The 23,019-nt window shown below is 34.3% G+C and overlaps 1 protein-coding gene and 1 non-coding gene across 2 annotated transcripts in view; one reads left to right on the top strand and one right to left on the bottom strand.

Moving 5' to 3' along the window:
- CFAP47 (cilia and flagella associated protein 47) overlaps positions 1-23,019 on the bottom strand; it is a 423,400-nt gene that overhangs the window by 375,670 nt on the left and 24,711 nt on the right. Inside the window, exons 9-17 of the mRNA XM_074358969.1 lie at positions 17,267-17,456; positions 16,328-16,541; positions 13,059-13,211; positions 12,090-12,276; positions 11,894-11,990; positions 7,955-8,171; positions 7,402-7,643; positions 2,751-2,881; positions 695-817 (exon numbers count right to left, since the gene is read on the bottom strand). Of these exons, the coding sequence (XP_074215070.1) occupies positions 695-817; positions 2,751-2,881; positions 7,402-7,643; positions 7,955-8,171; positions 11,894-11,990; positions 12,090-12,276; positions 13,059-13,211; positions 16,328-16,541; positions 17,267-17,456 (1,554 nt within the window). The remainder of the gene's footprint in view (positions 1-694; positions 818-2,750; positions 2,882-7,401; positions 7,644-7,954; positions 8,172-11,893; positions 11,991-12,089; positions 12,277-13,058; positions 13,212-16,327; positions 16,542-17,266; positions 17,457-23,019) is intronic.
- On the top strand, positions 4,379-4,483 carry LOC123613153 (U6 spliceosomal RNA). Its single transcript, XR_006720508.1, has one exon. It is a non-coding gene; the product is annotated as a U6 spliceosomal RNA (small nuclear RNA).

Raw genomic sequence — 23,019 nt, 5'->3', positions numbered from 1 at the left:
ATTGGTTAAGATATTCTGGGGGATAAGGTAAAAGACTACAGAACTAATCCTGACACAACAGAGGAGAAATGAGTATCCTCCTTTCGGCAGGAGAAAACATGTAAATATAAAGCTTGAATGAAAGATCTCAAATGCTAACCTCTACTGTCACTATTTGGGAAATCTTAACATGTTTCTTGGTTTAAGAAAAAAAAAAAAAACTCTTTCATCACTTTAAACACCACTCAGCCCACAATTTAAATCAGGAGCAACAACGATAAATAGAGTATTTTTAGAATGGTCTGGATCTAGATCCCAGTTGCTACCATAACATTCCTGATGATAGAGTTAAAGTGAGGAAAAAAGGAAAAGCATGTAATTAAATATGGAATGTAACATCAACAATGTGTATTTTCTAATGTTGGTTTTTTAAAATCACCTATCTTTTTTCCCAATAAAACAAAATAAGAGACAGAAAGAAAAAGGGGGTAAGAGGAGAAGAAAGGGAGAGACTGAGGAAGAGAGAGAAACAGATTTTATGGGACATTAAAAGGACAAAGTAGATGAAGTGTACTCAAATAAATCTCATATGAAATACCTAAATATTAGCATTAGTCAATCTATAAAGACTAAAGTATTCACGGCATAGTAATCATAAAAAATTAATTTAAATTATGTGGTCTGATCCAAATAAGATTCCAAGACTCTACCTTACCTTGAAATAAGCATGGTTTGGTCCTACATTGTGAAGAGTGGCTTTCCTCCAAGTTGTTAACCCTTGAGGGCTATTACTGAAGGATAAGCTTGTTTCTAAAAATCTGACCTTGGTATGACCAAGCTAGTAACAAGAGGAAGAAAGAGAAAATAAAATTGGATCAACAGTAAACACGTTTTTATCCTCTACCAGATAACTCAGATTTTTTCAGCTTCACAGAAATTTCTAAAATACAAAGTGTTATCAGAGTTTATGTGTGCTTAAGAGAAAGGAAAAGAGAATGGAATATTTAAAATGTCCTCCTCAACTGAAGAAGGCAGGGGTAGTAAGAGAACTCTAAGGAGCAAGTAGAACCAGGACTGAGAATTATGGAGATTAATCACTGAAGGGGATGTGAGAGATCACCTGCCCCACTACATACAGCATGTTACTAAATGTTAACACAAAAGGAAAAAGTTCAAAGGTCACAGAAGTATGGGAAATCAGGTGCCAAAAGTCTTCTTATAGGGCTTAATATGCTGATAATGTACACTCTGCTTCTCTGAGAATGGGGAGGTCATTCACTGGGACTCACTGAGTTACTTCGCCACAGGACTCTCTCACCTTGTCCTACACAAACCAGTTCACAGAACACTTTTTGGAAATATTGATATTATCCACCTCTCCCATTTTACAGGAGAGCAAACAGTAACCATGGGGAACTAGAATCCAAGATTTCTAACTCCTCATTCAGTGCTCGTTAGAACAGACCCTATTGTCTTTATCTAATACACATTATTTCTTATTGTATTAGGAGATTTTACTACATTCTTATAATTATTTGAAGAATATGATTGGAGTAATCGGAACAATAAACTTTCAAACAAGGCTAACAGGAGATGAAATGGTCCAGTAAGTCCTTCACATCTAATGACAAACCTTAAATGAACATTTTATTGAATCATTTCATGTTCCTCCATCTTTACTTTCTTAAGCGTAACACTTCACAGTTCACCTAACTTGTAATGACCTTGGGAGGGACACTTAGTGACTGGAAGTGTGGCGTAGCAGGGAGTTTCTGTTGTGATGCTAGTCATGTTCTGTTTCTTGATCTGGTTTATCTGGGTGTGAGTTACAAAGGCGTTACCAGTTTACAAAGAGTAACTGAGTGATACATACTTTATAATATGTGCACCTTTCTGTATATATACTATACTTCAACAGAAAGTTTAAAAAAGAATAGGAAGTGATTTAAACACAGTGAAAGCACTAGGACCCAGCTTATTTCAAGCCTGGAGCAGAGGAAAGACACTACTAATTTCTGACTGCCACTAGCCATCATTAAAGTGGATGAATCTCTTACACCTTAAGGCTATAAGTGCCTTCATAGCTGAAATACGTAAGAATGTGATCATGGCCTGGAGACAGAAATGGGATTTAGTAAAAGAGTATTGGGTTGTGCTAAATTACTAAGAACACTGGGAGGAGAATTTGGCACACAAGTAAAGTGGATCCTTGGTGATTAAGAGCCATGAAGTTAAGGCCTTCTGGGCTCTACCACAGAAAGAAAGTTAACATTACATATTGCAGCCTTCATTTTACTTACATTTTTATTACAAGAAGTATATTCTATAAGAATTTTCCATATTTTCTTGCTATGTGAATCACATGATCCATTTCATACTGAATTATTAATTATAACTAGAATACTAAATAGGTAGTAGAGCAAAACTATAATTTTCTCTATTTTCCTTTGGCATTTATTAATGACATAAGTTAATTTCAAGTGGCTCCCATGGTGGTATATATTTATAAAGGTTCTAATAACAATCTAGTATTGTTGGCACAAAAGCTTTGGATTTCTGAGTTAATTTTAAATAACCCATTTTTTAGCAAAGTCTTCATTTATGGTAGAGAAGTGGCTGCAAGAAGATGCTAAAATAATTTAGTTAACTAAGTACTGCATGCAAAATCAGTTTTTACTAACATACTATATATACCCAACTATATACACATATGTATACCCAACCAGTTTAGAGCCCACAAAACAGAAATCGTATTTAAGTGAAATCATTACACGTGCAAAACATTTCAGTGTCAGCGTGTTTCCTTCATCGATGTGAAGAAGAAACTCTCCCTTTTCTGGCGAATCAAAATCCGGCTGCCATGTTACTTCACACTCCAGTGAGGAATGTGGTTCAACAGTGCCTACAGAGGATTCAGAGAGAATGAGAACTTTACCACATATTAATTACATTTATTTTTTTAATATCCAAAATAAGAACTGGCATAAAAATGTGCTAACCTTATATAACAGATTATTTAAACTCAAGATATAGAAAAACACTAAATGAGAGGTTAACAATTGAGTATAAATCCAGAAAATTTGATTAAAATCTAAAATGCATACCTTATCTTCCAATTTTAATAGGCAGATCAAAATAGTCAACAAAAAATATGCCAATATTTAGCAAAAAAATTGATATTTATCAATGAAGTGAATACTTTAAGATTAGAGTTGGCTTTACACATGGATGGTAGAAAACCATTTGTGATCCCTGATCACACGTACCCCCCTCCCAACATGTTTCCCAACACTCAGAAATACTTACTTAACAACACTCATTCAATTTTTGGAGGAAAGAATTACCATTAACAGAGGCATTTTTTTGTTTGTTTTAATGTTCATATCCCTAGAGATGTAACTTCTGATGTACCTATTAGTAAACACATTTCTATAACTCAAATATATTGAGATCCCAGGAGATATCAGGCACATTTGCTGTGAGCTGCTTTGCCTGTTTAGATTCATCATCTCCTCTGGACTAAGAAAATAATACTTGATGGAAAGAATGACTTAGAAGTTTGTTTCTCAAGGAGAGGATCACCTGAGATTCAAAGGCCCAGGATACTGAACAGAGAGATGAGTGACCATCACAAACTTTGCCTTGAGTCAGGTTGCCTCTCACACAATGGTAGTTTCCCCAGTCTCAAAAAAGATATAATTCCTACCTCCTAGCTCTGCAGTGGCCACGTAGGGAGATAACAACACATGTATAGGGAGTAACATAGTATGTGATGCCCAGAAAGCACCCACTGTGAGATACTATTATTAATACTTTTGAATGCAAATACTATGGTTGGCACAGTAATTTATAAAAAGAAGAGAAACTGCTTGTGGAAGAGCTAATAGTCTAAAGTGGATCCATTAAGATTATATTTGTCTTTAAGTAACAAAAAGTCCTATTACAGTGAGTTAGGTAGACACGTGTTTATTTATCTTATGCAATCAGAAGTCCACGGGCAGGTATTCCAGGACTGCCTTAAGAGGCTAACCAATGCCTCCAAGGAGCAATGCTCCTAGCTTCCCACACCTCCATTCCTTATCATGTTGCCTTCCTCAGTGTGGAAACATACCAAACCATAGAGGTTAAAAGAGCACAAATTCTAGGGTCAGATTCCCTGGTTCAAATTTCAGCTCTCATATGTACTAGCTGAGACTTTGGACAATTTACTTAACCTTTGTAACATAATTTTCTCATACATAAAGTGAGGATATAACAACTGCACCTAGCTCAGAGAATCACTGTAGGGATTAAACAAGCTAATATAAGTAGAAGGACTTCAAACAGTGCTGGCAACCAGAGGGGAAATAGAGCTAAAATAATTTCTGTCCATATCTCATTGGCAAGAAAGACTGAGGCAGTGCTCGCTTTGCCAGCACATATACTAAAATTGGAACGATACAGGGATGATAAGCATGGCCTCTACACAAGGATGATGCAAATTCATGAAGTGTTCCAGATTAAAAAAAAAAAAAAGTCTGAGGAAAAGAGATTTCTAAGTAAGAACATCTATCACAACAGGAGATGGATTTAAACAAATAACTGTACATGACAAAACAAATACATAATGGGAGTGTAAAAATGGTTGAGGGAGGAGTTCTAAATTAGCCCAAGAAAGTGGAGGAAACTTCATTATTAGGACAAGGCATCTGAGGTGTGACCAAAGGAAGAGCAGGAACTCTGCAGGAGGACAAAACCTGGGGGAAGTATAAAAGTCAACGAACAGTACTGGAAAAGAGGTGTCTGGAGAAGACTGATGGGAAGTAACTGACAAAGGAGAGTCCATGCTATCTATAAAGACACCTGAGCTTGCTGAAAAGAGCTGAGAGCAGCACAAGGATTACAGATCTATGTGGAAGGGTCACCTTGAGGTCAGTATTTTCCCTTCAACCAGCATGGCTATATATTTTTCTCTAGGAATATTATATCTATTGGGGGACAGGGGAAATAAATTGGATGGCTGAACTGAGCAAGGCTGGATTGGCAGGGCACATACTACAAATGGCCAAGGAGTGAGAATTGAGGAAGATAGTGCGAATGAATTGACTGAAGACATGTTTAAGGATTGAATAGGCTCAAGGATTCAGGATGGTTAAAGACAACAAGGATGAACACGTAACAAAACAAGCAGAAACATGAACAATATCTAAAGAAAGTCAAATCAGAAATCAATTCTATCTTAGAAAATCTCAATCTATTCTTACATCCTCCCCTTACAGTATCCACTATCCAAATACACATCCAAAATGTATCCTGCCTCAGAGAGAAAGAACAATCACAACATGAAATTTAACTTAAAACTACTCATTTTAGTTTACAAAAACATAGAGATTTTTTTTTTAAATGTATTATGCAGGATGTAAAACCAAGTATAGGGTAACAAAATTTGCCACCCTAAAATGTATCTCTTTGGCATGAGGATTAATTCAAGCTTATTATTTTTAAGAAACAGAAGATTCAAGAAGTTTTTTTTCTTGTGATCTCCCCCTTAACTACCTGAAAGGATTTATATAAAGGGCTAGTTCCCAGAATAGAGCTATCACCAGAGATACCTGCAGAGAATATGGGCTATTTAGGTGAGATGGGGTGGGGAAGCTCAGTTGGGCCTGGGCATCAGAGTCCACTCGGTGTTCCGCTGTCTCTGCCTGGCCCAGCAAACATTTGTTTACCAAACATTTGCTTTTCCAGCTCCATGTGAATTACTTTCCTCCCCTCTAAGGCGCCAAACCACTACCCCTCAACACCCTCTTTTGTCTTTAGCTGAAGACGGTATTTGAGGTTAGGATTTTTGCCATTCTGGAGAGTTATTACTGGGTCTCTCTCATGGATACATGTTACTAAACTTTTGTTTGATTTTCTCCTGTTAATCTGTTTCATGTCAATTTAATTCTTAGACCAACCAGAAGAACAGAGAAGGGTAGAGAAAAATTTCTCCTTCCCCGACACAATATAACAAAAGGGATATAAGAAAAATGACTCAATGAAAAGATTTACACAATGAGGCAAAAACAAAATTGAGTAATTATCATATGACTATTCTGAGCATCAAAAGGAGAATTACATTAGAGAAATCTATGTATATAATATAAATTATGCATACTTCCCTCAATGCTATACGAAATAGATTTGAGTATTGTTATCATTTGATACCATTCAAAAAATTTAAAGTACTTAAAGGCTAATGGTATTACTCATCCAAACATTGTATATGGAATTAAATGTCTTTATGTTTTTGTGCTTTGATTAGAAAAAAATGTAAGAGGTATTATGAGCAACCCAAAGAAAAGTAGATACTAAAATCTCCTCTGAAAAAGCAGAGTTCTAAAAACCAGAGAAGTTTATAACATTGTAATTCGACTTATGACAAATGAAGCTTCATCATGGCATTTCCACGGCTGCCCCAAGGGGGAAGCCCAGCTACTCAGCCTTGGTCAGGATAGAGAAATACAAGGTCAAGTGCCTGTGCTTGATCAGAACCTACAGCTGGAATGCAGATGATAATATAATGACAACTGATAGCTGTTCAAAAAAAAACTGGAAAAGGTTTATCTAGTATCTCTGAAATCAGCAGAAATATTCTCTTTCTTCTCTGATCATCCACTCAGCTTTTCTCTCGATTGAGGCAGAATCCAGTATTTCCAGTATTAATAATGACAACAAAAAAAGAGCTTGGTCAAATCAATCCAGTAAATACTGATGGAAGGATACCTCAAATGCTTAATAAATTATAATCTGGGATTATGCTAAATCTATCCAGATCAGTAAAAAGATTAAAAACGGTTATAACAATGATCTCTAGTCTTAAGAAAGGGATAGTCTTCTCCTTCCACTTATTAAATTTGTCAACATCTCCACCTATATCTGCACTAAAATTAAGTGAATTTAAATTAATACTTAAGCTTGTTTATAACATTCCCTGTTACAAACACTGGTAGAGTTATATAAAAGTCATGATTTTGGAAATGACTGATTTTCACAATAAAATACACCTAAGGCAAGAATTCTACAAACCAAGAATCCTCTGTGATCTGAAGTATTGTGTACTTATATTCCAAATGAAGACTATTCCTAAATTAGCAATAAAGAGGGAAGGAGAGGAAAGGGGAAGGGAAGATGGTAGGGAGGGAGGGAGGGAAGGACGGAAGGAAGGAAGGAAGGAAGGAAGGAGGGAAGGAAGGAAGGAAGGAAGGAAGGAAGGGAGGCAGGGAGGCAGGGAGGCAGGGAGGCAGACAAGCAGGCAGGCAGGTCCCACTGTCCCATGACCATATCTAATTTACTTCTGTGTTCCTGGCATCTTTATAAAGTGCACACTCAAGATATGATTAATGCCTGAATACATGAATAAATGAATGTCAAAATCAAACAAATAGAATAAACTCTTACCTTTAGCTGGACGAATTGAAAATGCTATCCTTTTTCCTGCATTTACTGGTTGCCATGCAAATTTGACAAAGTAATTCTGATGGTTATACAACCTAACCGTTCCCCTGAAGCATGTTTTCACCAAGAAGCCGTGTGGTATCAATACAAGCTCATTAGAAGATAGCTCCAGTCTGACTGGCAGAACAACTGCCATCACTAGGATGTGCCCACTGGGTATATTGTTCACTGTAAAGATGAAAGACCTGTAACACAGCAAAAGCATCCAAATTTAACGGGTCACAGCTCTTTACTGAATGGTATAATTCAGTTACATGTAAAAATGCTTTTATAATTGATTGACATCCACAATTCTTAGTAAACAATACATCAAAATAATTATAAATGTTAATTAGACTACCAGTGATATATGAATCTACAAATCTACAAATTGGTGCACATATAGTTTCTATGTTTTGGGACTAAATATATACAACAATTATTGGGGTAAATAAATACATATTTAAGAAAAGGACACTTTGATTCTAGCAAATAGAAATTAGAAAATAAATCCTACTTCCAAAATTTTCCAATGCTGGGAGATTCAAATACCACTGAAATATAAGTACTGGCTGTAGGTGGAATCACATAGGAAAATTGGTTGGTTTTCCGAAGTTCTACCAAATTAACATCTAACTGGATCAAAATATGCATAGGGAGCATATTAATAACATGTAGTAAACGAGTATTTGTTGAGTTCACACAAACATCACCAAAGTTAAGGACAGAGGGCCCTGAAAAAAAAAAGTAAGTTATTAAGTTTAATGCTGACAAATGTGTTCATTTAGTTATTTTTTTTAAGTTTTCATACCATATTGTAATCAGTCCATTTGTTTAAAATGGTACTTAAAATATTTATTATAATATCAGAAATTATTAACCAAGTTTTTATCTAAATGTCCATAATTTGATGTTCAGAGGTTACTGGCCAAAATTCAATACAGATATATACTGATTATATGGAAAACTACATGACAAAATTATTAGCACCAATTATAACTCATTCCAGTACACAAGTGTGTGTATTCCAACACCCTTTTCACTTCCATCAATGTATTTATGTTCACTTATCCAGAATTTACAGAAATTGGTACCTTTCCCTTGACTCACTGTTTAAGTTTTAAGATTTCTCCTTTAAATGCCAAAATTTTTTACATTGTAATAATGTTAATAACTAGTAAGCCTTATCCTGCTTTTCTTTTTTAACAGCTTGGTTTAATTTTAACTGGTATACAATAAACTATACCTGTTTAAAGTGTAGCATTTCATAAGTGCTGATGTATGTATACACCTGCAAAACAATCACCACAATGAAGAGAGTCAACATCCATCACTCCAAAAAGATTTCCTGTGACCCTTCAGTTTTTCTGTCCCACCATTCTTCCTATTCCCTCTTCCCAGACTGCCACTCTAAATACTTTATATCACTGTAGACCAGTCTGCATTTTCTAGAGTTTAATCTGACTGGAGTAAAACAACATGGAAGGGTTTTCTCTGGTTTGTTTCATCAAGTTCTCTGGAGATCCATTCAGGATGTTTCATGTGTCAATAGTCCATTCCTTTACATGAATAAATAGTGTCCATTATAGGTGAATGTTTGTCTATCATCTGTTGATTGACACTTGGATTCTTTCCAGGTAAGGCCTATTAAAGCTAGTAAAGTTGCTAAAACATTTGTGCATAAGCATTTGCCTGAAAAGATCCCCTCATTTCTTTTGGATAAATATCTGGGAGTACAATGGATAGACAACATCGTAAATGTGTATTTAAATATAGAAGAAACTGTCAAACTGCTTTAAAGTGGCTGTATAATTTCTCATTCCCACTAGCAGTGTACAAGAGTACCAGTTTCCTCACATCTTTGGCAACAATTGAAATGGTACGTTTTTTAGCCATTCTAATAGATTAATAGTAGTATCACTGTGGTTTTATTTTGTGTTTCCCTAACAACTAACAATGTTGTGCATTTTTCCATGTGCTTCTTTGTCATTTGTATGTCTTCTAGAAAGAGGGAGGCACATGACTTATGATCTAGTCCATTTAGTTTTGGCACATGATGTTAAGGTATGGATACAAACTCCTTTTGTGTGTGTTTGTGTGTGTGTGTGACTCTAATGTTCCAGCACTATTTATTGAAAAGACTACTATCCCTTCTGCACTGCAATGCCTTTGTACCTTTGTCAAAATTCAGTTGTCCAATATGTAGAGATCTAGTTCTGAACCTCACTTATGTTTCATTGGTCTATATTTATGTTAATAACATACTGTTTTGCTAACTGTAGCTTTATAATAAATCCTGAAGTCAAGCAGTACTGTCTCCAATGTGTTCTCCTTTTTCAAAATTGTTTTGACTAGTCTAACTACTTTGTGTTTCCACGTGAATTTTAAAATGAGCCTGTCAGTTTCTACAGAAGATTGTGATGGGATTTTGACTGGAATTGTGTTGAATTTGAAGATCATATGGATCATTTCTGCTTATCTTCTATATCTCTGCATAACTTTTTGAATAAATAGAATACACTTACAGTAACTGTTTTGTGTCCTTGTCTGATAATGCTAACATATGTATCAGTATTGGGTAGATTCAATTCATTAATAATTCTCTTTATTATGGGTTGTACTTTCCTGTTTCTTTTAATGTCTTGTAATCTATGTTTGGATGTCAGACATAGTGAATTTTACCTCATTAGGTGCTGGATATTTTCATATTCCTATAATACTCTTGAGCTCTGTTCTGGAGGGAAGTTTACTTTGAAACAGACTGGTCCTTCCAGATCTTTCTTTTATGAAAGTTACCTGGGTCCACAGTAGTACTCTGAATAGTAATAATTATTCTCCACTACAGAGGCAAGAACTTCCTGTGTACTCTGCCCCAGGGTCCCATGAATTATGAGGTTTCAGTACAGGCTGGGGTGAGCAATAGACAGTTGAACCAGAAATATTAAGAGAGATCCAAGAATAAGACAGAAAGAGTGGGTCTTAATAAGATGTTATTTACACCAGAACAGCTAAAGCAATCCTGAAAAAGAAGAGCAAATTTGGAAAACTTTCACTTTGATTTCAAAACCTACTATAAAGCCACCTTATTGACAGTGTAAAACCATCATTGGGATAAATATACAGATCAATGGAACAGAATTAATATTCCAGAAACAAACCGTGATGTATTTGGTCAACTGATTTTCAACAAAGGTACCAAGGCAATTCAATGAGGAATGATAGTATCTTCAGTAAATGGTCCTGAGACAACTGAATATCCATACACAACAATATGAATTTAGACTCTTATACCATAAACAAAAACTAACTCAAAAGGAATTACAGTCCTAAACATAAGATCTAAAATTATAAAATGTTAAGAAGAAAATAGAAAATATTTTTGACCTTGAGCTAGCTACAGATTTTTAGACATGATATGAAAAGCATGGGCTATAAAAGAATAAAATTTTTAAAAGCAAAAATAACCAACAGACTAAGAGAAAATATTTGGAAATCATGTATCTGCTAAGACTTGTATTCAGAATATATAAATAATTCTTACAACTCTATAATAAGAAGGCAAATATTCAAATTAAAAATTGGGCAAAGACATTTTCCTAAATAAGATACACGATTTGAATAGTTGTTTCTCTAAGTAAATGCATGAAAATATATTCAACAACTTAGTCAATAGGTAAATGTGAATCAAAACCACAATGATATAACATTTCACACCCACTAGGATGGCTGTAATCAAAAAGACAGAAAATAAAAATTACTGGTGAAAATGTGGAGAAATTATAACCCTCATACATTGCTGGTGGGACTGTAACTTGGTGCAGTTACTTTGGAAAATTTTCGGCAATTTCTTTAAAAGTTAGACACAAATTTACCATATCACCCAGCAATTCTACTCATAACCGAAAGAGATACAAACATATGTTCACTCAAAGAATTATATGTCAATGTTTATAGCAGCATTATTCACAATAGCCTCAAAATGGAAACAGCTTAATGTCCATCAACTGGTAAATGGATAAACAAAATGCATATTCCTAATAAAATGAAATACTATTTAGATATAAAAAGGAACAAAATATTTATACCTACTACCACATGGATGAACCTCACAAACAGTAAGCTAAGTAAAAGAAACAATGTAAGAGAGACCACATATTGCACGATTCCTTTTACATGAAGTGTTCAGAATAGGCAAATCTATAGAGATGAAAGTTGACCAATGGTTGCCCGGGGTTAGGGGTGGGAATAGGAAGCAACTGCTTATTGTCATTGAGGGTAATAGCAGCATTATAAAATTGAATTGTGATGATGGCTGCATAAACCTGTAAATTTACCGAAATTCACTGACTTGCATGCTTGGACCTGGTAAATTTTATGGAATATAAATTATACTTCAATAAATCTGTTTTTTTTAAAAAAAACCTAAAGACTTCGGTAGGTTTTTATAGATTCTCACCAACAATCACTTGATGAATTAGCTTTGGTGTCAAAATTAAGCCACAATCATGTTTTTCATGGGCTGTAGATGGCTCTGATTTAAGTCCTTTGAGAACCTGTAAGAAATTACATTATTCTAAAATTAATTGTTCAACATTAACAAAAGATATTTAAGAATTCTCATGGTATAATAAAATTTAAAATACTGCACATGCCTTTCTTCTCAGAGACTTTGTCTCCTTGGATGCTATGTTCCTGGTACTTAGCAACTGGTTACATTTGATCCGACACTGTGCTGAAGATAATTCCTCTTCTATTTCCGCTTCTGAGAGTGTGGGTGACTTTAGACCTGACGCTGGTTGTAATCCGATGTCTATATCATTATATGAGTACGTATGTTTCCTACTGAAATCATAATTATAATTGAGGCTAAGTCTTTTAGAAAATGCATCATTAAATCCAAATATTCCAAAAAGTGCATGCTGTTACTGAATCCACTCAGACCCACTTAAGTAGACAGAAGCACTAATCTGCATAAAATTGCCCTCTGCTGAGGGGACTCTATTCTCCAACACCTGCCCAAAGAAGCTGCACCCACTCCACCACATCCAGGGACAGCTCACCGTCAATGACCGACATGGAGCACAAAAGACAAGTCCCTTTGGCACAAGACAGGAACAACGTGTTCCTGTCTTAATTTATGCTTAAGAGACCCTAGGCTTTGGGCTGAGAGTAAACTTTATTTGAAACACATTATTTCTGAGTTACCTCCCCTGCCTTACTCTGCTTCCCTCATCCTGTACAGACTTCTCTGAAAAGAACATTCTCCAGAAATCACATGTGCTGGAATTCCTGTCTCAAAGTCTGTTTCTGGGGAAGTGCACCTAAGACATTCCCAAATCAAAAGCAAGAAAGGAAGGGGAGGGTAATAGCTCAGTGGTAGAGTATATGCTTAGCATGCATAAGGTCCTGGGTTTAATTCCCAGTACCTCCATTAGAAAATAAAATATTTTTTTAAAAAAGGAAAGAAAATAATTGCAGTTAAAGTAGTTGAGTGTTTTGCTCTTTTCACTGATTAAAAAGTCATTTAAATCACTAAAAAGAAACTAAGGAGGAAAGAAAAAAAAGTCTGGCTCTATAGGCACCACAATCTGTTTCATACAGTCTGAGGAAGTGAACTTTACCTCTGTGCTTGTTTCTGCAGGCGCACATTTCTTAAATATTTAATGTATCTTGTGTAAGAGTTTTCATGTGCTTTCTTATCTATTTTTTCAAATTCAGTATACGCAAAATCAGGATCCACATAGGTATATCTTGGAATCTTTGTGAAAATTGTCCTACAATATGAGGCAACTCATATTAATATTTATATATATATATTTTCATTTATTCAATCAGTATTTATTGAGTGCCTATTAAGACAGGACTTGGGCACAGAATGATGAAAAGGACAGGTTGTAGTCCTTTCCTTCATATTCTATTATATATCAAGATATTATTACATGTAGAACTAGAATGATATCTAATGGTTTTATTAATCTAATCATAGAAAATCACGAAAGTCACTGGGATGTAATAGTACCTACCCTCAACCCATTACTGGGGAATGAGTCAAGTAGGCAATTTGGGCAGTTCTAGATTATAGATAGAACTAGTCTCAATCTGATTAGTGTTTCTTAAGGGTTAATTACTTTTATGTCATTGTGACCAAAATCAGAAAAAATATATAGAGAGTAATGAATTCTTTTGTTAAATCATGCTATTCGCCTAACATCTCAGACCTTATGAAATATCCATCAACAATAAATCTATACAGGAAAAAAAAATCCAAAAAGAACTGCAAGTCATATTCACTCAACTGGGATCATGTTCTTCCTTTCACCTACATTTTTTTCCATAGAAACAAAAAGTATTCACTTCTTTTGCCCTTGGTCTACCCCAATTTCAGCAAATTTTATTAATCATTAAAATCCTCACCCTCAATAATTAATTCAGAAGTATAAACCTAGTAGTCATATATAGTCGAATGAAATTTAATCTAATATTTCTCCCCATTTTCAACAATTCCTCAATGGTTATAATAAGACAGCTTTAACTGAGTTAAAGCCTTTTGAGAGAGTGCGGCAAAAAGTGAAACAAATGCTTTGTTATTCAAAGATAGTTTTGATATACTTAAATCTCTCTTCAGGCTCTGGAACCTCAACCACCTTTATGACCTAGAAATAGTTCTGACACTTCAAGTCCCCATGTCTGTAACAAAGAGAAAAGGAGGGACTTAGAAAGGAGTAGTAGAGTAGATGCCTGAAGGGACAAAGAGCTGGTTATGCTTATCAGCTCCTTAAAGAATGAACTTCAAGAAATACCTCTGAAGCTTTGAGTAGGTGATATTTCTTTAATGTGCAAAGTACAGGGGACAAAAATTACTATGTAAATAAAACATTCCTCCTTATTTATTTATTTAAAAAACTATCTACTGAGTGCCTACTATATACCTGACACTATTCTAAACACAGGGCATACAGCAGTAAATAAAAATTAGACAAAAATTTTCTTATCTTACTTTCTTCTCAAATATTGAAAAGGTGAAATACATCAAAAAATAAGATAGCGATTATAATTACCAACAATCTAATGCATCATAAAATCTCACTACTTAAATTTTTGTTATGAATTGCTTGCCAGAAAATAACTGGATAAATTTTGTATTTCTATTAGTATGGAAAAGAATAAATTGAGGAAAATAATTATGTCCATGGGATAAAAAGCAAATGCTTATTAGCCTCCTTCAAAAAAATCCTGGCATTTTTACACCATGTGATTAATACTGACTTAGGAACAAAACGTAAATGTTAAATTAACACATTATATCTCTATATAGATATATTTGTATAAGCACAGGAGAGAATTGAAAATGATACATTTAAAAATTGTTTTCAGCAGCTATCTCTGCAGAGTGGGATGGATTTTCTTTTTATACTGTATAATTATTTAAAACTGGAGTCTGAATAATTTTTACACTTCTGTGTTTTATGGTACTTGTCAAATAAAAAAGAGAGATAAAGGCTCATGTGGATGGAATTTGTGAAATAAAATCATAACACAGACTATATAAAAACCCAGAATTTACCAACTGTGGATAATAAAACAATTATGGCCTAAAAAATCAAATGGTATTTTAAGAAAATGGCTGTAAAAGTAAGTCAGCTTGAAGATTCACCCAAAGTAAAGAGACAAGTAGAGAAAGCCCAGGGATATTATCAAGTTTAGATAGTTGGCTAGTAACATACAAGCAGGAAGAAAAGAAACCCAGTTTGCCCTCAAATGTGTAAAAACCATTCTTGAGCTAAATGGTCCAGATAAAGATGTCAGGATGACTGGTTTATTCTCACTAAGCACTGACAAGGTAGTGTTATGGAAACAACAGGCCAGTCAAGAAACAAGCACCACTCGGAGGGTTGGAGTACTCAGATGTATTACGCCCGCGGGCTCAGAGGGGCTTCTGCTCCGAAACTCTGAGCACCTCCAAGACATGCGCATCAGGTTTTATAGGGTAAAGTACAAGCTTGGGGTATTTGGCCTATAGGCATGGAACAGCTTTAGCAGCATCATCATCACAAAAGTGGAGGCGGGGAGGGAGCAAACCAACATTCCAAAGCCAGATATGTATCTTTGAAAACCCAGCTGGCTAGCAAAAGAAACATGAACAGCAAACCAACACTAATTAACCTAGATTTACAAGTTAGTCTAGCAGAATTCAGATCAGTATTCCAATACTTAGATTTGTGAGTTATCTTGTTAGCCCAGTCCAGCCTCTCCTTCACATTCCTAGACTTGTGAGTTATCTTGTTAGATCAGCCCAGTTTTTCCTTCACAGTAGAAATTTCTTTCAAATTTGAATAAATTCAAATTGAGGTTTACTATCACTTATGATCCTATCTGGGGAGGTTTTAGTTAAATTTGGGAAAGGTTATTGGTAATGTGACTCTGAAGGGACTGAAAAAAGATGATGGTAAGGATGAAGAAGATGATGCTGAAAATGAGGATGACTGGTTTATCACAGTTTAAAGTTTTTTTTTTTAAATCTTAGATAAATTCAAGCTCTTAGCCATAATGAATGAACATGACTACTCTGAGGACTTTATACATTTCTAAAAGTGATTATTTCTTTTATTCTTTTATACTTGTCAACAACATATTTTAAGAATCATCTGGTAAACCATCTGTAAGTCCTGGCAAGCACACAACAGAGACGATAAGATGTTAGATAAAGCAAATACAGTAGCATTCAACAACCACTCCTCCAATGTAAAAACAAAAAAAGAGAAATAAAATTTTACTATTGTTATTAATATTACCATCATTAATTTGTTACAGCAGGATCTGATAAGATCTCTGCATGTCATGTTAGTTACCGCATCTTTCAAAATTTCAGATTTTTAATACAGCACATTACCTGAAATGTTTATGCTCATCTCCAGACCTGATACTTGCAGCTCGGTCATTGGGAAAGGCTATCATTGCATCCTTTATTAACTCTTTATTTGTGCTATGATTGTGAATTTGCGTTGCAGTTGACTGAAGCATTGCAACAGGTGCATGATCCTTGTATTCCACCAAGTTTTCCACTACAAACTGTCCAGTAGGATTACTGACCAAAGGGGATATACCTTTTAGGGAATTGAATATTAAATTTAAATATGGCTTTTTGAATTTCTATGAACTAATTAATACATTGGTTCTAACTTAAAGCTAAACCCCTAAACACATTTAGAACATACAATTTTAATAAATGGATCCACATAAAACAATTTAGCAAAATAATTCATGCATAAGTAATAATAATGCACACATAAAAACTAAAACATGGCAATTTGAATAAGTGGGTTGGCCCATATGAAAGTGATATTTTTATACATTAAAGGGAGCTGAATATCAGCAATTTCATATGGTTCAGTGTATAAAAGATAACTGAGGATTAGATGAAAAGCAGCGGCAAGAAAATCCATAGAATGGTCAAAACCAGCTTATATTACAGACTCAAACAAAAAAGTAGAATAATAAAATATAAAAACAATTTAAATATTCCATAAATTTTATAGATCACTAAACCAGTATTATTCAAAGCGAGATTCTCAAAATGGCACACACAGCATCTGCTGGAAACATGTTAGAAGTGCAAATCGTTGAGTCCCAACAGAGATCTACTTAATATTATCAGTCCTGGGATGTAGGACAGTGATATGTTTTAACAGGCCTAGACGTATGCAAAAGGTGAGGACCACTAGATAAGACCACATTTGATATATACAGCTAAGCATTAGTATGTTAAGATAACCTGATATTAACTAAAAATAAATAAGTAAATAAAGGATAAATGTCCCCAACAGCATACCAGGATTAATTTTCATCACAACTTTCTTGGTGGAAGATTTACAGACACTACTGAAATATAAACATATCTGATGGAAAGGTTTCAGTGATGACGACTGCAAAGTTTCATCTGCCACTGAGCCAATAATCTCTATAAACTGCTTCACATTAAAGACTCCAACTTGATGTGGAATGAATGAACAAGTCACATTCTGAAAAAAAGAAGAAAAGTAACCAACTGCTATAGGTTGAAGGTTTACGAACTTCTAAAACTCATACATTAAATCCTAATGCCCCCTGTGATGGAATCAGGAGATGGGGTCTTTGAGAGGTGATTAGGTAATGAGAACAGAGCCCTCCTGAATGGGATGAGTGCTTTTATAAAAGAGGGTCCACTGAGCTCCCCAGCCCCTTCCACCACGTGAAGATACCACAAGAAGCCTGTGACCAGGAAGAGGGCCCACACCCGACCATGCTGGCACCCCGATCTGGGACTTCCAGCCTCCAGAACTGTGAGAAATTATTTTCTACTATTTATAAACTCTGCAGGCTATGGTATTTTGTTATAGCAGCCCAAATGAATTAAGAAAACAATATTTTACTGTTAGGACGAAATAAAAAGCAAATCAAAAAATACTGTTTATAATATTTTAAGGAAAGCTAGTTTATCATGGTGATATGAAAGTCTTAAGAAATGTATACAGCATTGACAAACCTTTAAGATATAAATTATTAGAAAATTACTTAAGAAAAAATTAAGATTAATGGTACTGAATCACTTTCAGAATGGCAGATTAAGGACCTCCAAAAAATGTACTCCTTCAAAAAGAGAAGGAAGACACTGGGAAAATTGTCAAAATCAATTCCTCAGGTATTTGAAAATTACCTAAAATCTTGCAAAATCCAGAGTATTTATTTAAGAAAAAAAGGCTGACTCTCTGAACAAATAACAGGTTCTGTGGCATTTTTACCTACTGTAATCCCAACCTCTTATTTCCAGATCTGTTCTCTCTTTGAAAAACAAGAGCCTTGCAACTATGGTAGCTGTGACAACTATAAGCCTAACAGCCACTGAGGGAGAATGGGTTTGAAGCTCCCCAAAAACCCCATTCCCAGAGAACTATTCATATGCGTCTTGTCTGGAAGAAAAGCCTAGTATGAGGGCATGTCTTTAATTGACTTGATTCAGAGCTCACTCTATATGAACAACTTTCTCCCCAGGGTTTGGCCACTCTCCCTTCAAAAGAAAGAAAGAAAGAAAGAAAGAGAGAGAGAGAGAAAGAGACAGGGAGAGACAGAGAGAGAGAAAGAAAGAAAGACAGACAGACAGACAAAAACAACAGCAACAAAACAGCTGCAACTGTTGAATATTACAGCAACCTGAGATTTAAGGTTAATAAGAGGCTAAACAAAAAACCAACCAAACAAACAAAAAAACCCCCACAAAATATTCAGAGGATATCAGAAAAGCTCCAGTATATTCCTGGGAATCTAGACTGTTACACAAACATGCAGGAGGTGTACATTCCCAGGAAAGATTTGAGAAAGATCTTATCTGTTACTTCTGGCTGACTTTGAGACTCCGTACAAGAAGGAATTAAAATCAGAAAGAGTTGTAAACTACCTGGTAGAACACTGAAGACATGGCTATGCAACACACTTACATAGAGGTACTCTGCAAAAGCTGTGAGACATAGGAATTCATGAATTTAAGAAAGTCGCTGCCCAATCATTAGCTGAACCACGAAATTAACTGAACAATCCTTGATTGGCTGTACATAACAAAGAAAACAACTTTTACAGAATTAGTCTAGAAATTCACTAAACAAACAAAATAACAACAACAAAGAACAATGACAATATATCCTGTGGGAGATGTGGTGTCCAGAGTGGCTAAATTATTTATAATGCCCACTTTTCAACAAAAAATCTTGGGACACCCAAAGACATAGGAAATTATAGCCAATACATAGGAAAGTTGCAGTAAATACAAACTGCCTCTGAGGAAACCTACATGTTGGACTTATTACAGAAAGAAAATAAGTCGATTATTGTAAATATGTTCAAAGGACCAAAAAAAAAAACATTTCTAAAGACTTAAAAGAAATATGGCAACATGTCACAAAATAGAGAATATCAATAAAGTTTAGAAATTTTTAAAAAAGAATAAAGACAAGGAAATGTGGGCAATTCACAAAGAAGTGTAAATTAAACAATAAGTAACCAATGAGTCAAAGAAGATATCTCAGGGGAAATTAGAGAACACTTTGAGAGGAAGGAAAACTAAAACTCAACATATCAAAACTTACAGAATGCAGCAAAAGCAGTGATTGGAAATAAATTTACAGCAGTAAGCACCTATATTATAAAAGACAAAGGCCTTTCATCAATAACCTAAACCTCCATAGACAAGAGCAGTAATACATAAAACAGAGAATAGACAACAGAAAATCAACAGACCTGAAACTGTCTTTGAAATGATCAATGATACTGAAAACTTTGGCTAGATTCACCAAGGCAAAAAACAAAACAAAAACAACAACAAAAATCTCAATTTACTAAAATCAGGAATAAAAGATAGGACATCACCATCAACTCTACATCAATAAAAAAGGAGTATGAGGAAATATGCCAACCAACTGGATAACCTAGATGACATGGACAAATTCTCAGAAAGATATAAACTTCTGAAAATGGTTCTAGAAGAAATAGAAAATCTGAATAGCCCTAGAATAACAAGACATTGAAGTAGGAATTCAAAAACTTCTGACCAAAAAATGTCCAGAACCAGATGGCTTTGATGGCGAATTTTACCAAACATTAAAAAAATAATTCTTCACAATCCATTCCAAAAATTAGAGAGAATACTTTCCAGCTCCTTCCATAATACTAGTTTTACTCTAGTATCAAAACCAAAGACATTCAAGAAAACTAGACTAATGTCCTTTATGAGTATATAGGCCAAACTCTACCAAATATTACCAATTGAATCCAGCAACACATACAAAGGATTATTCGCTATGTAAAACTGTGACTTATCTTGGGTTTGTCAAAATATTTATTTATAAATCTAAATATCAACCAATGTAATCTGTAATCCTAACAGAATAAAGGACAAAAACCACCTTATCATTTTAATAGATATAGAAAAAGTGAGAAAATACAACACATTTTCACAAAAAAACACCCAAAAAATTTTGAAATAGAAGAGAACTTCCCCAAGTTTATAAAGGCAATCTATGAAACACCCACAACTAACACCATACTTAATAGAGAGACTAAATGCTTTCCCCTTAGATTAGGAAAAAGACAAAATATCCTCCCTTGCACTTCTATTTAGTACTATACTGGAGGTTCTAGCCAAGGCAATTAGGTAAGAAAAAAGAAATAAGATCCATCCAAGTTGGAAAGGAAGATGTAAAATGATCTCTAGTCACATATAACATGATCTTATATCCCAAAGAATACATTAAAAACTATCAGAATAATTTACTTCAAAGTTGCAGGATACAAGGTCAATATAAAAAAATAGACTGCCTTTCTACACACTAGCAATGACTAGTCTGCAAATTAAAAATACAATTTGGTTTACAAAGCATCAAAAAGAATACTTAGGAATAAACTTTTAAAAATAATTGTAAGTCTTATACACTGAAAACTACAAAGCATCATTGAAAGGAATTTAAAAAGACATATAAATGGAAAGAGACTCAATTTTCATGAATTTCAAGAGGGCAATACTCCCAAATAAGTCTACAGATTCAATACAACTCCTATCAAAAATCCTAGCTTTTGGGTTTGTGTGTGTGTGTGTGTGTGTGTTTGTGTTTTCCAGAAATCAGTAAGCTTATTCTACAACTCACATGGATATTCAAAGGTGCTATACTGGTCAACAATATTTCTTAAAAAGAGCAAATTTGAAGGATTCACATTTTCCAATTTCAAAAATTACTACAATGCTGATCTGTACATTGTGGTACTGGTATAAAGATAAACATAGATTAACAGAATAGAATTGTATGTCCAGAAACAAACTCTTACATTTATGGTCAATTGATTTTTCAATAAGTGTGACAAAATTCTGAGATAAGTAGACATTTATATATAAAAGAATAAGTTTGAACCTCTAAATAACACCATAATTTACAACAAACACCAAAAATTAATTCAAATGGATAATACATTTAAATGTATGAGCTAAAATTCTTAGAGGAAAACATAGAAATAAATCTTAATAACCTGGAAAGTCTATGACTACTTATATATGATACTACAAAAAATAGTTAAATTAGACTTAATAAAATTTTAAATTTCTGTACTTCATCGGACACTAGCAAGAAAGTGAGAAGACAACTTACAAAATGGGAGAAAATATTTGTAATTCATACATCCAATAAGGGACTTATATCCAGAATACATAAAAGAACCCTTGCAGAACAACAAAAAGACAAATATCCCAAGTAAAAATGGAGCATTATTTGCAATAGCCAAGGGTTAAAAACAATCTCAATGTTCATCAATGGATGAATAGATGAAGAAAATGCGGTACACACACAAACACATAATGGAATACTGTTTAGGCTTTAAAAAGAAGGAAATGCTGTCAGTTGTCACAACATGGATGAATCTGGAGGACATCATGCTAAGTGAAACAAGCCAAACACAGAGAGACAAATACTACATGATCTCACTTACATGTACAATCTAAAATATTCAAACTCATAGGAGAGAGTAGAATGGTGGCTACCATAGGCAGGGAGGAGATGTAAACAGGGAGATGCTGGTCAAAGAGTACAAAGTTTCAGTCACTCAAAACTGAGTAAACTTTGGAGATACAATGTACAGCATGATGCCTATAGCTAACAATACTCTACTGTATACTTGAAATTTGCTAAAAGGGTAAATCTTATGTGTTCTCACCAATAAAAACAAATGGTAACTACATGAGGTGTGAATATGTTAATTAGATTTGTTGTGGTGATCATTTCACAATGTACAAATACATCAAAACATCAAGTTGTACACCTTAAATACATAAATTCCTATTTGTCAATTATACCTCAATAAAGTTGAGGCCAAAAAAACCCAAGAATTTTGAGGATAAAATTGACAAATAATTATAAAATATATATTTACTGCTACATCCCTTCAAAGCACTTTGATCTATATTACAAGGTCTAATGTTTCCTTTTGTTGTATAACATACTTTGTTTTGATGTTAAAAAACTACATACATAAGAAAATATATGCACACAAAAACTTGTACATGTATGTTTACAGTAGTACTCTTCATAAGAGCTAAAAGGTGGAAACAACTCAAATGCCCAATAACTGATGAATGGATAAACAAAAGGTAGCATATTCATTCCATGGAATACAATTTGGTCAAAAAAAAAGGAATGAAGTACTGATACATACTTCAACATTGATCAATCTTGAAAATATTATGCTAAATCAAAGAAACCAGAAACAACATCCACATGTTGTATGATTGTATTCATATGCCATGTCAAGAACAGGGAAATTTATAGGGATAGAAGATAGATTAGTAGTTACTAGGAGCTGGGGAATGGGGAGCAGGAGGAGTGATTGCTATTGGACACTGTGTTTCTTTTTGGGGTGATGAGAATGTTATGGTCTTAGATAGTGCTGACAGTCACACAACTCTGAATATACTAAATAACACTGAATTACATACTTTAATATGTAAATTTTATGGTTTGTGAATTATACTTCAATAAAGCTGGTACTTAAACATTTTTTTTTAATGGAGGT

Source organism: Camelus bactrianus, chromosome X (assembly GCF_048773025.1).
Source record: "Camelus bactrianus isolate YW-2024 breed Bactrian camel chromosome X, ASM4877302v1, whole genome shotgun sequence".
Taxonomy (NCBI): Eukaryota; Metazoa; Chordata; class Mammalia; order Artiodactyla; family Camelidae; genus Camelus; species Camelus bactrianus.
This window is presented reverse-complemented; position numbering and strand designations above follow the sequence as displayed.